The 14,873-nt window shown below is 41.5% G+C and overlaps 1 protein-coding gene across 1 annotated transcript; it reads left to right on the top strand.

Annotated features, from left to right (window-relative positions):
- Positions 1-2,268: 2,268 nt before the first annotated feature.
- Positions 2,269-14,635, top strand: reep2 (receptor accessory protein 2). The gene is made up of 8 exons (XM_067599046.1): positions 2,269-2,562; positions 5,011-5,083; positions 7,023-7,099; positions 7,437-7,557; positions 7,710-7,823; positions 8,759-8,939; positions 10,648-10,814; positions 12,238-14,635. The coding sequence occupies exons 1-8, from the start codon at positions 2,531-2,533 to the stop codon at positions 12,307-12,309; spliced, it is 837 nt and encodes a 278-aa protein (XP_067455147.1). The 5' UTR covers positions 2,269-2,530; the 3' UTR covers positions 12,310-14,635.
- The last annotated feature ends 238 nt before the right edge of the window (positions 14,636-14,873 follow it).

Below are 14,873 nucleotides of genomic sequence, written 5' to 3'. Positions count from 1 at the left end.
TCCCAAAGCCTGTGGTGATGTTGTCAAATTGCTTGTTTCAATTTACGAAGATTTAACAGAAAATGAGCCAATTGTAACATTTGAGAAGCTTGAACCAGTAAATAGTTGGAATTCTTTACAGATAAATTGACTTATTAAAATAGTTGACAAATATCTGTCGAGTGATTGTTTCAGCACTCAGTCTTGAATCTAAATTTAAGGTTCTGTGTGGTGTTAGATGCAGTTACATATTGTGTTTCATCATAAATTCAGTTATAGAAGTCTTAAAATGTTGCTTTTTCAGACTTATTTTCCGTTGTAATTGGCATTTTAAAAGTATTAAATTGTTTAAATCACAATAAAACAGGTACATTGACAAATAGAAAGGCGTTCTTCGTGCATCTTCCAGCAGTATGAGCTGATTCAGGTGCCTCTCAGGTCAGGGACAGCACATTTCAGATGAGGAAATACTGGAAGACACTGATCGATTTGCAGCTTTTAATAGTGCAAACAGTTTATTTAGGTACCTTGACAGAGAAGTACTGTATTGGTTGCAATCAGCTGTATCTTTTTAACCAATGCTAACAGAGCACTAAATCAGATTGTGTTTTACTGATGCTCTCGTGTGGCCTAGCTTTCACTTCTCTAAATTAGTAAGTAGATCACAGAAATGGGGCAGGGAAACTACCTAACCAAGGAGGATGCACACAAGAATTCAGTTAGTTCAAACCAACAAATACCTACCATTTTATACTACAAACAGCGTCTGTACAGCTACATCTGCATTTAATAATAGTCACTGTATAATATCCTAACATAGCAGAATATAGCATGCAGTACATAAATAGTTCAGCACTCAGGTTCCTTCCAGATTATTATTAGTAAGTAATTGAGCTCACTGGATTGTATCATTGCTGTGATCACAGTGAGGAAAAGCTCGTTCAGTGTTCATATGGGCCACTGACTTGCTTTAAAGGTGCAGTGTGTAGAATTCAGTGGCATCTCGCAGAATGGACTTGACAGAATTTGAATATAATATTACTAAATATGTTTTTCTTAGTGTAAATGTGTTTTCATTACCTTAGAATGAGCCCTTTATATCTACACAGAGAGCGGTTCCCCTTCATGGATGCATATAGAGAACTGGATACAGCGTTGCAGGCAGGGCACCATTCTTTCCTATGAAAGTTGCTCAGTCGCCAAAAAAGTCACTTCCTGCTATAAAAAAATGACCCAGATGAAAACATACTGCGCACGCTCTATGGGCTGCATGCACTCATGGAGCATGCTTATTAGAGACTTCCGCCAGCTGAGACAGCTAACTTCTGGTTTAGCCTTCCGGCTAACTTGAATGGGGATAAAACGATTCAATCATACAGCTCTTCTAGACTTTCAAAATGTGATTGGACCGAACGGATCAAATTCTAATAGTGAAACGAGTCATTTCACAGGTTGTGATGCTCAAAAAATTTATTCGCTGATTTACAGATGTCTCTTTCACCATGTAAGTCTATGGGAAAAAGTCTTTTTGGGCCAGTGTGCATCTCGTAACGTTGCAATTACACAGTTTGGCCGCTATGTTCAATTTGCTTTAAAGCCTGGCGCTCTTCCTGTATTCAGTTCTCTTTATACATCCCATGGATGTATTATAAGAGCTGGATACCAGACTAAAAATGGCGCCTATTCAGTCCTATAGGAATTGCTCGGCTGGCGCAAATGCCAGAAAAAGTTTTTAGCTTCCAGGTTTGGTTCCACGTTATGTGGCCCACTGAATATGCACAGTAGTGTTTCCCCTGCTGGACCCGCCCGCCAGTTCCCACTTGGCCCTACAATTTCTACAAGTATAAAACCTTCATGGATAAAAAGTTCATAATAGAAAGAGTCATAATTGATGTTGTTTGCAGTTCGAGGTGTCCTGTCAACAGTTTTACAGACGTTTCTTTTACAATGGTGGTCTATGAGGAAAATGCTTTTTGGGCCGCAGGGGGATTTTTTGCTGCAATACCGCGAGTGACCACTGGGAAAAACTGGCTGCAAGGTTGAGCGGTGGCGACCTATCAAGCTCTTATTATACATCCATGATACAATCCATGCTTGGTCCCCTTCCATGAAGGCTGCCATGTTGCGACGCCATGTTTCTACAGTAGCCCAGAACGGACAAACCAAACACAGCCTCTAGAGAGCGCCTTTCGCGTTTTTTTGCAATCTGCAACCTCACCGCTAGATGCCACTAAATTCTACACACCGGCCTTAAAGACAACCTTTAAAAACTGTGAAGCCATCCTTTAGAATAATACATTTCAGAGGCGGGTCTGGCCCTTTAAGAGTCGGTCTCTCTCTCTCCAGCAGCAGCAGTGGTGAAGAGCGGAGCAGCGCAGCCCGCAGCCAGAGACTGCAGCACATCTTCAGCTGCCGCTGGCCGACCCCACTGACTGACAGCCTCCCGGTTCACATCACAACGCACCGCGTCCTGGAGGGGGATGGGGGGCAGCTAGCCCGCCAGCTCACTAACTAACTAGATTTCCTAGAAGCGGAGAAGGCTCACGACAAGATGGTATCGTGGATTATTTCGAGGATAGTTGTGTGAGTATGGGCTGGGCTGCATCTGTTGTTGTGTTCAAACGTTTAGCCAGAGCAGCGGCTCCTCCATTCATCAACTGTCTGATGCTCTGTCATCCATTTTCTGCGTGTTTATAGTCGAATTTCAGCCAAGTAGAAAAAAATACTACGAGCAAACTGCCATTTAGACACTGAATTATTGAACTATTGCTTTCGTTTCTCTGTGTCTCCAATTAAAACGATGATGCAGTACAATCTGCATCCACCGCCTGTTAGCCGCTGGTAGCTAACGTATGCTGGCTAGCCAGTAACTGTAACCACCTGACAGATAATGTGTTGGCAGGGAAATGAGCTGTTAGCCGGCCACTTTATTGTCAACTGAAACCCTCTTAATATGCAAGTCTCGCTGCAGATAAGTAAACAAAATTGCCTCCCGTGTCTTTTTAAAACATCACCGCCTGAATAATGCTGGACTGAAGCATCTCAGCACCATATGGTGACATGAGTTGGTAAAATGTGATGGCAAGGCTAAACCCAGCAGCCCAGTCAGGGATGTGTTTGCCACTCTGTACATGACTAGGCCAGTTAAACGTGGATGACTTGTTTGTTTTGTGCAATATTATAATATGCTGGAGTGACTTTACAGATTTGGCTCCTTGCTGTTATCAGACAAGCAGTATCAGCAGCTCAGGCCTCATCCTCCACCTGTAAAAACTACACCCCGACAGTGTGGATGACTCAACTAAAGCCAGCCACTGTCATCATCCTGATCCCTTATGCAGGCCTTTTTTACCCTGCTGCATTAGTTTTCCTGTTAAGTGGCCGCTGTTGAGTGTTTTAAGCAGGATTTTTTATGTCGTCTGTCCATTGAATGTGCCTGTCTGTCAGCGATGCTGTCAGTTTTGTGTGGATTTAATTTAATCAGCTTGTACTTCACCTTGGTAGTCTAATCCTCAAACAGGTAGGTAGGTGTCTTTGAAAGGCCCAGGTGTATGAATGTCATTGCTTTTTCATACCTATAAATATTCTTCCCCACGTTATATAAGTAGAGGATAACATTGGCAAACTGTTGGCTTTTAATGGCTTCCAGCTGGCTCTTCCACTTCACCGCACCTCACGTAGTCATGTGTCGATGGGAGACAAACAATGTGACTGAATATGCATCATAATGGCTGCTGCACATCTAACACGAGATCAATCATTTCTCTTCTTTACTCCGTTTTAAATTTACAGCTGCTGCTTTGTTTTTTGTTTTTTTTTTTAAACCTGGAAAGCTCCAAACAGGTGAATAAACAGCGTAACTCAAATCACTTTATGCTCAATATATCAGATCTTTATAGCCCAGTATCACAAATCACAAATTTACCTCAGGGGGCTTTTCAATCTGTACAGCATACAACATCCTCTATCCTTGGACCCTTGATTCAAATAAGGAAAAACTGTCCCCCAAAAAGCCTGTAATGTGGTAAAAATGGAAGAAACCACAGGAAGAGCAACAGAGGAGGGATCTCTCTTCCAGGACAGACAGACATGCTGAATCTGATCAAGAGGACATCCAGCAACTTCCAGGCGCTGCCAGACAGGCAGAACCGGAGAGACACGACCTCCCCTCACCATGGTGACCTGGAAAAGAGGACAGGAAAGGAAAGAGAGAGCGAGCGAGTGAGAGAGAGAGAGAGTCTCAGTGAAGGGACTGTTAAACTCGTGTGCGAACCTGAGACGGGGACACAAAGAGGCACAGGGCGTCTGCTGAGGATGTCTGCTGGCCTAGAGGCCTGCCATGAGTCGCCCCAGTCTACCGTACAGAGCCGCACACATGACTGAACAGGGGCAGAAGACCTACTTAAATGCTGAGAAACACAGTTGATACAGTATGCTGGCTGTAGGTACCAACAGATGGGAAGCAAGTGTGTGTGTGACATACATTCAGACAAGCTGTAGTTAAAAATGTAAACCCACACAGTGAGAATACAGACACACTGGTGACATTCTGGACTGTGTGCTCCCTACTGTCCCTCACTGGGCATTCAGCATCCTGTCACATCAGCACAAATCACCACAGTGGCACAGGATGCGACCAAGTACACACCAACAACACAGCTCGGCGCGCACAGTGTTCCAGTCTGCACGTGAGCCACCACATAGTGACCCACCCCTGGCAGACTTGTGTGTGTTTTTCCACTTTATCTCTCTGCAGTCTTCCTGACTCCATGATATCCATTATATTGTTTTGTACCCACTATCAGGCTGGTGTGTTTTGACAAGCCGCTGCCTTTCAACTCTACCGTGGCGCCACTATTCACATCAGAACCACCTGAGGGACTGACTTTACTGAAGCACATCATATTAAGACAGCTACTTCTTGTGTTTACATAAGCTTAGAGAAAACATGGCTAACTTGCTTTTTAAGCATTTGTCCAGCTGAATCCCCCCCCCCACCCCCTCTGACCCAGCCTTCTTTGTTTTTTGCAGCCTTGCCTTTGGGACGCTGTACCCGGCATACTCCTCGTACAAGGCCGTCAAAACGAAGAATGTAAAGGAATATGTGAGTATCATCTTTGGTTATTCAATCTCAGCTGATTGTTTTTTGGCCCCTTGATGCTGTCAGTGTTTTTTTAAAAAGAAATGTAATATAAAGCAGATAGGTGTAATTTAGGCCAGACACACACTTGACATCGTTTCAGTTGTTTCATGAGAGGCAGAGGACACGCATTAATTACCTGGAGTCAGTCTGTTTTGATTATTGGCCACACAGACTATTCTCTTCATTTTATCTCTGTCACTTAAAGACTGATGACTGAATTATCCAGTATGTCTGATACTGGTCAGCGTCTCTCAGATGAGGTTAGAAGAATGGCAGCGCAGTTATTTTAGGGCACACCGACCTTCATGAAACTGGGTCGCTGAGGCACCGTAATGACCTTAAAAGACGAAATTATACCCGCATGTCTCCGTCTCGATCCCAGTTCCTCTTTAAATCCTACATGGACATGATGATGTTTCAACCAGGGCTGAAAGTTGATTCAGAAAACTATTTTGATAATCTATTAATTTTCATGCAAAATGCTTAAACATTCCTTAGTTTTAACTTCTTAATCATAAAGATTTTCTGCTTTTCTTTGTCTTTTGTGATTGTAAACCTAAACAAAACAAGCAATCTGATGAAGTTGAGCTTTAGGAAATTGTGATGGGCATTTTCACAATTTTCCGACAATTTACAGATAAAACAATTCATTAAATGATCAAGAAAATAATCAGCATGTGAAAATAATCGATAGCTGGCAATTTGGAGAGTAGAATAGAATTAGTAGTTGAATTGTTGTCAAATCCGTCTGCATCATCTCGTGGGCGTGTGGCATGAGACGAACACGCACACCATGTTAAATGCATTAAACTGCCCAGTCCCTTGATACCATAATGATTCATACTTCAAATGTACACTCCCTTATTTTGTTATATTGTCCACAATAGTGCCTGCAAGTCTTGAAATATCCTCTCAGTTCCCTGGAGATATGTTGCCTCTCAACGCAGCTCACAGTTGACTTTCAACATCAACACTAGACTGGGAAGAAAGTTTGGGATTTGGCAGCATAATCGGAGACAATATCTTTTTAAATAACACAACAAATAAAGTGATAATGAGATTAGGACAGGATGAGCAGCGCTGCCAGTTGAAACCAACATAAAAACGATTCCCATTCTGTCTTTGGCTGAGAGTCTTTTAAATAAACGGGGTCCTCCCTGCTTACCTCATCTCTGCAAGGGATGAGAGAGAGAGAGAGAGAGGGGGTCTGGGAGGAGGTGGAGGAGGAGGAGTAGATAGCTGTGCTCTGGCCCTCCGCCTAGATTTGCGCTGGAGAACAGTCTCCTCCTGGCAGGTTACCATAGCAACCCCCCCTCTCGATCGCTGCTCAAGCAGACGGCCACAGAAGGAGCGAAAAGAGGCAAGGAGGAAGAGGGAGAGAGTGGAGGACGCCATTTTTAGAACTGATGTTTTCCCCTTTTTTCCTCTTGTTTGGCTCATTTCTAATGAGTCGCATGATTCAGCATTATGTGTGTTTACAGAAGCATGTGCCTGTGGCCTCTTTAATGCCTTGAAGCGTACCTTTTCCATCCAGTGCTTTTTCTCTAACATTATATATATCAAAATGTTTGATTATTGATAATGTATTTCCACTCAGTCGATGACATTTAGCAACATTTCCTTAGCTTTTTTTTTTATAGCATTTTGTTAAATCTTAACAACACCCTACATTTCCTTTGTCTCCGGGAGATTAGTCATGCATACTGATGTGATCTGACACAACTGAAACATATGCTGTGTCTCTGTGTTGGTATGTTTCTGTATGTAGCTGCTGTTGAGCTCTTCATGTCTCAGCACGTGCGTACTGGACGCTGAGAGTTTACATGTGCTATTTTTGTGATGTTCTCTCTCTCTTTCTCTCCTCACGTGTGTGTGTGTGTGTATGTTTGTGTGTGTGCAGGTGAAGTGGATGATGTACTGGATAGTATTTGCGTTGTTCACTACAGCAGAAACAGCTACAGACCTGCTCCTATCATGGTGAGTCAGGAGCTGCTCGTGATCGTGACCCTCATCCCCAACTAGCTTAAAATAAATAAACAGCTTATATCAATAGACGCATTCATGCGTTTTTCCACCGCTAAGTGTTCTTGATATTTTTAGTATAGTGATTTCTTATCAAAGAGTCTTGTTTTTCAATGTAGCAAAACAAAATATAACTCAGCCTTTTTTTTTATGTATCAGATCAGTGTTTCACAGCTTTTACCTTATCTAGTTGTGTCTTGCTGTTCATTTCTCAGGTCTTAACACCTTCTTCAAAGTATTTATGTTTGATTTTCGTCCCCACTGATGTTTTGTTCTGTGTTTCATTACCCAGGTTTCCATTTTACTTCGAGCTAAAGATTGCCTTTGTGATATGGCTCCTGTCTCCATACACCAAGGGCTCCAGTGTCCTCTACCGCAAGTTTGTCCACCCAACCCTGTCCAACAAAGAGAAGGTAGGAACATGACATGGAAAGACATTTAGTCGGTCTCTCAAATGTGAACTATTTCGCTTGTCCACACTGAAACACTCTGATATATATATTTTTTTCTTCTTCTTTGTCCATCCTTTCTTTGTGGGCTTTTGACTCTTCCCCTTCAACTGTAGGAGATAGATGAGTACATAGCACAGGCCAAAGACAGGAGTTACGAGACCATGATGCGGTTTGGGAAGAGGGGTCTCAACCTGGCTGCAAATGCTGCCGTCACCGCAGCCACCAAGGTGAGCTGTGAGCTCTGTTTCTGCAGTGGAAGTTTATAGAGAGATTTTTAAAAAGATTTTGTCATTTGGACAAAGTTCTTGTGTGTGTGTCATGTTTTTTGACTGCTTTAATATCTTAATTATAGATGATTTCACAAGTGTGTTTAATCCTTCAGACTAACTTCTTTGGATTCAGATCTGTACAGATTGTGTCTGAATCTGGTTGTGATGAGGTTCATCACTGATGTGAGAATGTGTTTCAAATGCTTCTCAAGTGACCACAGAGATCACGTGTCGCTCATTTCCTCACACAGGATTTTATCAGTGGGGAAACTGGGAAGACAAACAACAGCAAATAAAACTTATTTTCACTCAGTGATACAGCTTGTAACTTTTTCCAGGGAACAGACTTCAAAACTTTGCCCGAGTCGTTGATCAGGTGGTCTCACAGTTTAGTCACACAGCAGGGGCCTGTTTCACAAGAGGTTTGTGAGTTCTGCTTACCCGCAGCTTGCCAACGGTGCCAGTGCCCCGTTTCACAAATGATTGTTACTTGCAAATTGCAGATATATTTGTGAGTCCTGCAGTCCTCTCACATTCCCATGCATGGGGCACAAGTATGGTGTTTCTTTTGATTAGTTAAACATGTCAAAATTACCACCAGAGGAAATTCTCTCATGTTGCATGTTACAGATTTAGTGAATCAGACCCGAGATTCCCCAGCTGCTCTTTATAATTACCAACATTTCTTCCACATCTGATATAAACTTCATTAGTGTTTCACCAGACGTGAGAATTGGCAAATGCTTTCAAGAAAGCGTCTTTATTCTAAGTGACTGATTCACATAAGACATAAAAGTGATGCAGAGGTGACCGAACATTTACTCTCATGCTGCTACATATCTAACGTGTGTGTGTGTGTGTGTGTGTGTGTTTGGTTTTGCTGTGATGTCCAGGGGCAGGGCGTGCTGTCAGACAAGCTGCGGAGTTTCAGCATGCAGGACCTGACTCTCATCAACGCCGAGGATGACCTGGTTCTGCGCCCGTCAGATGGTCGCATGAGACGGGACCCGATGGATGAGATGGGCTCGGGGGCCAGCACGCTTCCCCGGGCCAAGAGCACTGCAGCACGGCAGAGTAAGGCCACACAAACACGCACATCCCACACAGCTTCATTTGTAGAGTTTGTTCTACATCCATTCTGTGTGTCCAGTTCGCTGATCGGACCGAAGTGGCACACAGAGGATTTCCCTTCATTTAACTGTTATAAGAGCAGGGCTGGGGTTAGTCGGGCCAGACTGGAGTCATGTGATTTAAAGCACTGCAGGATGGCAGGGAAAAGGAGGAGGTGGAGGGAGCGATCGAGAGAGGTGGGGGGGGGGGGGGGGGGGGGGGGGGGTGAAAGCATGTGATTCCAGTGGGTGGAGAGGCTTGGAAGGAGGACTCTTTGTGTCTCACTACACTGTCGGCTAGCAGGCTGTGTGGGCCCGACAAGCTGTGAACTGAATACAGACAGAGAGACACAGAGACAGTGTAACAATGAAAGAACAGGGCACGAGTGGCACATTTAAATTCATACAGACAAAAAAAGCATTTGTAACTTCTAAAACCGAGACTGAAAGAAAAATGGATAAAAAAAAAAACACTGAAGTGAAAAGAATCAGACAGTTGGAGTTAAATGATTCATGTGATTTGTGCATTGATGTTCTTTTATTAACCTGTAGGAATAATATAGTGAAAAGAATCCAAACTCCAAGACCCATTTATTAATGATTCATCATCTTTACACTTTCGATTTTAAAATAACAGTTTAAAGCCACCACACTTTTGACGGGCAAAAAAGAAAAGATGAGATTCTTCTCCATTTGTAAATAACAATAAATTTGATAAATTGTCTTTACATGATGTTAACTGACTCAAACATACATTTTTTCACCACAACACCTAATGAAAAAATAATGTGTTGTAAATTTCTATTTTAATCCACTAAACATACTGAAAAACAGAATAATGGACATAGACCTGAACAAATTCACATGTATTTTCTTTGTTGTCAGTTTCTTTTTTTAAAAACCTCCATTTAAATCAGATTATGTAACACCAGCAGGCAGAGTAGGAAAAGCATTTACACGCCCTGCTCTTCCAGACTGTCCACTGGAGCTGAAAAAAACGACTTAATCGATTGATCAGTGAAAAAAGTATTCACTGACAAACTTGACAGCTGATAAAATGCTCGTCATTTGAAGAGGAATGCGGGTTGCAGCTTCTCAAGTGAGGAGGATGTTTAGGGTTAAGTCTGTGACTGTAGATATTTAAAGTTAGGATTAGAGGCTGGCCAATCCTAGTGGAAAAAGGCTTGTGTTTTTTTTTTATTACTAATACATCTTTGGAATAAGTACTGCAGCACTAGAGTCATTTTGGGGGTTTACAGCAAACAGATGACCCAGTCTATATTTTTATCAACCCAGCACATTCTCTTACTCAGATAATGGTAACTTGGCAGAAGAGGGTCCTATTTAGTGTGACCTTTTTATTACACAGCTAACATCCAGCTTTAAAACTGTATGCTTTGAGAAGCTGTGACTGCAGTGACGTACTGGTCTGCAATTACACATTGTTGAACACATTTCATCTGTCAGCTGTTATTAGATTAGATGTTCATAAAGTGAAATCACTGTGGTTCAGAGGCAAGGTCAAACCACATATCTGCTCATCTCTCTCTTAGCTGTCAGCTGAATCATCTGGGGATTATGTTTTTTTTCATGTAGCTGCTTTAGCTTCACTCTGAACCCCGAGCTACGCCGTCACTGAGTGACCGCCAATTTTTTTTTGTCCAATCCTACAGCTCGCTCTTTGGCGGCCGCATCCCTCGCTGACGAAACGTCATCTCAACACAGCTCTGACCTATCAGACACAAGGACTGAACACTCTGATGACGATGTGGGAGAGAAAGCCCCGAAGCGCAGTGCCAGCGTCAAGGCAACCAAGAAACCTGCTGCTGCTAAGACAGAGGTAGGGTGAACACACGTTACAGAGGTCTTGTTTTGGAAGAAAGTTCATCAGTTATGTATCATAAAATGACATTCAGCTGAGCACAACATTGCTTTAAACCTTCTTTTTTTTTTCAAATATGTTGGGACATTTTTATGCCTTTTTATGAGATAGTGACAGTAGAGAGAAGTCTGGAAACGAGGGGAGAGATAAAAGCCTGTTGTCCAAATGGAAGCCTGTTAGGCTGATGAGGCGCCATTACTTTAACCCTTAAACTGTAGTGGCGGCTCCATGTTGGAACATATGCACCATTTCATCATCATAAAACTGTAGATCCTTTCAGTTTGACAATATGGCTGGAAGTTGATATCACAATATTTTTTTAACATTTATCAATACTACCGTTTAGCAATGATACATACAAAGACCCAGGTAGATTATTTCAGTTATGTTATACATATAAAATATTAATGTAGTTTTAGATTGTGAATAGTTCAATTTTCATGTAGTGTATTTAGAAAATATGTCAGTTGGATACGAGTGAGGTTTCAAGGATAATTTAGCTAACTTAGTCTTGATAACGCACATCTAACTGGAACTGTGGTGTGATTTTGAGTGTAGATTGAGTCAGACTAGCGGCTCTGTGAGGCTGTAATCAAGCACAGGAGTGCTTTGTGCTAAATGCTAATGATGGCATGCTAACATGAGCACAAAGACTGTCACAAATTGTATACTGTATATACTAATTGTCTTGGTATACTGCTTTTGCGGTTGGTATACAAAAAAAATATCTTTGCTATTTCTGTGCCAGTTTAACTAGATACCAGAATGTTTTTCGAGGATTTAATAGCTGTGTGTGTGTGTGTGTGTGTGTTTTCTGAGGTGCTCCTGGTTTTTAAAAAATGTTTTATTTTTTTGCAATGATGTGCATTTCACTGTTGGAGTATACAATAGTGTCCATTAACAGAACACTTAAAATCAAGCGTTTTTTAAATGTAACTTCTTATTCTGCCTTTTTAAGTAAACTTTATTTTGTGACCTATGTGTGAAAGGTGTAGTATAGAATTGGGACGCAGTAAAGGACAATGCTAGCATGCTAATGTTTAACAGGTATGTTTACCATGGTTACCATCTCAATGTAGAGCGTTAGCATGCTAGCATTTGTTAATTATCACTTAATACAAAGTATAGCTGAGACTGATGTGACTGGTATTAGTTTTGCAGGAATTTGATCCTAAACAAAAGTATTGGATAAACAGAAACTTTGACCTGATGATGCTAGGCTAGAGGGTTACAATTCATCCCAAGGGGAACATGAATGTATGTACCAAATTTTAATGTCTATCTGTCAAAAAGATAAGTTTAAAAATTAACCTTTACTGTTAATTAACCATGTTAATTACTCTTTGCTTTTTCCACTTTACTTTGCTTCTCCGTCTGCAAGACTCAAACCAAGGTGGTAAAGAAGCCGGCAAAGAAAAAGACCACGACTAGTAATGCAGAGACGCCACCATGAGGCCTACGGTCCACATCCGCCGGCCTACACTCTCTCCACCCACAGCCTGCAGGCCCTCCTTCCTCTGTTTGGTCTCCACACAAACACATAGACACTATTTACTATATCAAGCAACCAAATTGTGTCACTGTTGCTGGTTTCTAGAGTGCAGGTTTAGTTTGTCGCCGTTTATGGAAACGGTTCTTCTTCCATTTACTGGGTTGTGGGTGGATTTTTAAGTCTCATAATAGGTAATCGTGTATTCACAAATGCTCCTTTTGTTGTTTAACCCCAAGACATATATAGAGGTCCCCATAGCAGATGAAATGTGAGCTGGCTGTGTGCAGTTTTCCACACTCATTGATCTTACTCACTGTGTCGCCTGCTGTGTGACTTTCTTCAGGCACAGTTTAGGCTTTCTTTCTTTCTTTCTTTCTTTCTTTTTTGTTTTAAGTATTTCCAGTAAAATCCTACATTCATCACTCTAAATGATAATCCCGAGATTCTGCTGCGTCTTCTGGGCTCCTCCTACATGGTTCCAGTTGAAAAACAAGACATCACTCAGAAAGCTGGTTTTAAGAGTATTGTACCAGAGGTTTTTCTTCAGTGAGGAGTAAGAGGGGAGGGGGGGGTTGAAATCGACTTTAAGGCCTGCCCTGACGATGAAGGTCAAAATCCTTATATTTATCAGACCGCGTAGTTCCCTCGTTACCACAGCTCAGCTCATCTCACCTGCCAATCAGCAGTCACCATGTCCTAGCCCATGTCACTGTCAAGTTTTACAGGATTATTTCTGCTCAAGCCTGTTTTTGTTCATTTATTTTACTTTCCTTTTTTAATCTCATTTTACTTCATTTTAGACCTCACAGCTTGTGGAAGAGTTTAGTTTGTATCTTCTTCTCAGCTCTGAGTGAATCTGGCTCTACTAAGTTCAGGTCTCACTCACCACAACTTTCCTCATCACTGCTATAATGTGACTATCAAGTCATGTACAGTGCTGGTGATGGAGTGGCTTGTTTAGTGTCGGCTTAGTTAACCTTCATCTAGACGTCACTCTTCTTAGGCTGTGTTTATCCCTGATCATTTAAGTGTTACTCTTCTGTTATCCAGTCATTTCTGTTCATGTAATATTACTCATTCATATGAGTTGTGCATATCCAGGCCTCTTAAGGTGATGCTGTTTTTATGAGCATATCTGCTTTCACCACAGTAGTGATGTCTGCATATTGTTTGTGTTTAGCGTTAGAAGGACACGAAGAAGCTCTGCACTCTATCACCCCTTTTGCCCAACTGTGTCGACACACTTAACCTCTTCAGAATATTTATAGATCACAGAAGAAGTCAGGAAGAATAAAGCAAGGCATTATAGAAACAATTCAACCAAAACATCAGGAGACAGTGAGGAATTATTCACTCATCCCCGTGCTGTTGTTTCAGATCTGGAGGGAGTGTTGGTCTAGGCTGTGGGTGTTTCTGAACACACTGGACTTTAGATCTGGGATGGGCTCTTCTGGTCGCCAACAACTCATTGGTTTCTTCCGAGTGCTCTGTGATGAGAGATTTAAAGCATGAGCTGCTGTCTGCAGTGTGACACTAGTATGAACCAGTAGGGGGAGACAAACCCCACCTCAACTGTTGGAAACTTCACTTAACAAAATGTAAACTCAGTGTAAATAGTAACTTTGACTGTATATACAGTATGAGCTTGCTTGCCTTATTCATTTTCTGGGCTTAAATCAATTTAATTTTTTAATCATTTGTGTGTGTGTGTGTGTGAGTGAGTGAGTTTTTTTTTTTTTTTTTTTTTAATCTGTCTTGATGAATCATATGTTCTGAAACCAGACTTCATCACTGTGGATCTCTGGTGTGAGAAGTGATTTTTGTGTTTTTAGTTAACATGTTTACTTTTCTGTCTTTTCTCATTAAGACATTTTAACTCCTCTCCATCACAAAGTAGGGAATCTGCAGACTGAGTCTGAACTGATACATTCACATCCTGCTATGTTCTGCACTCAGACTGATTAAAAGGTCTTTTCGGGCCAAAAGTTAAAGATCAGCCCATTTTTATGTTTGCACTGAATAAAAAGAAAACGGCACATAATTACTAGACATTTTGTCTAAGATACAGCTGTGCATTTTTATCTTGTGTTCCTGTCATTTTTTTGGATATTTATTGATTGTTTTCTGTTTAAAATCAGTATTGTATACAGAGATGTTCATTTGTATATTGTTTGTGCCAATTCTTAAAGCTCCATGTCAAAACAGATAACAGTATGTGTGCTGGGACAATGGTATCTAACACAGTCATGTATCAGTAATAAACTACTAATAAAGGAAGTTAAATCAATATGTTACTGTTTCCTGTACTGATGTACTTCAGCTGAGTTTATCATGTCTTTCCATTTGTGACAAAGCTTCACTCTCAGTGAAGAATGACAGATTGATTTGACCTTTTTTCCAGGTGTAAGACCACAAAGCTGTGTTTTAATAGAATATTAAGGGTGTTTTTATTCACGCCTTATCGTAACGACAGCCGGAACTGGTTGCTGACTCTAGATGCTCTTTCTGTTTCTCTGTCCTCATCC

This window comes from Thunnus thynnus, chromosome 9 (genome assembly GCF_963924715.1).
Source record: "Thunnus thynnus chromosome 9, fThuThy2.1, whole genome shotgun sequence".
NCBI classification, from domain to species: domain Eukaryota; kingdom Metazoa; phylum Chordata; class Actinopteri; order Scombriformes; family Scombridae; genus Thunnus; species Thunnus thynnus.
The sequence above is the reverse complement of the archived record's forward strand: the minus strand, read 5'-3'. Positions and strand labels throughout refer to the sequence as shown.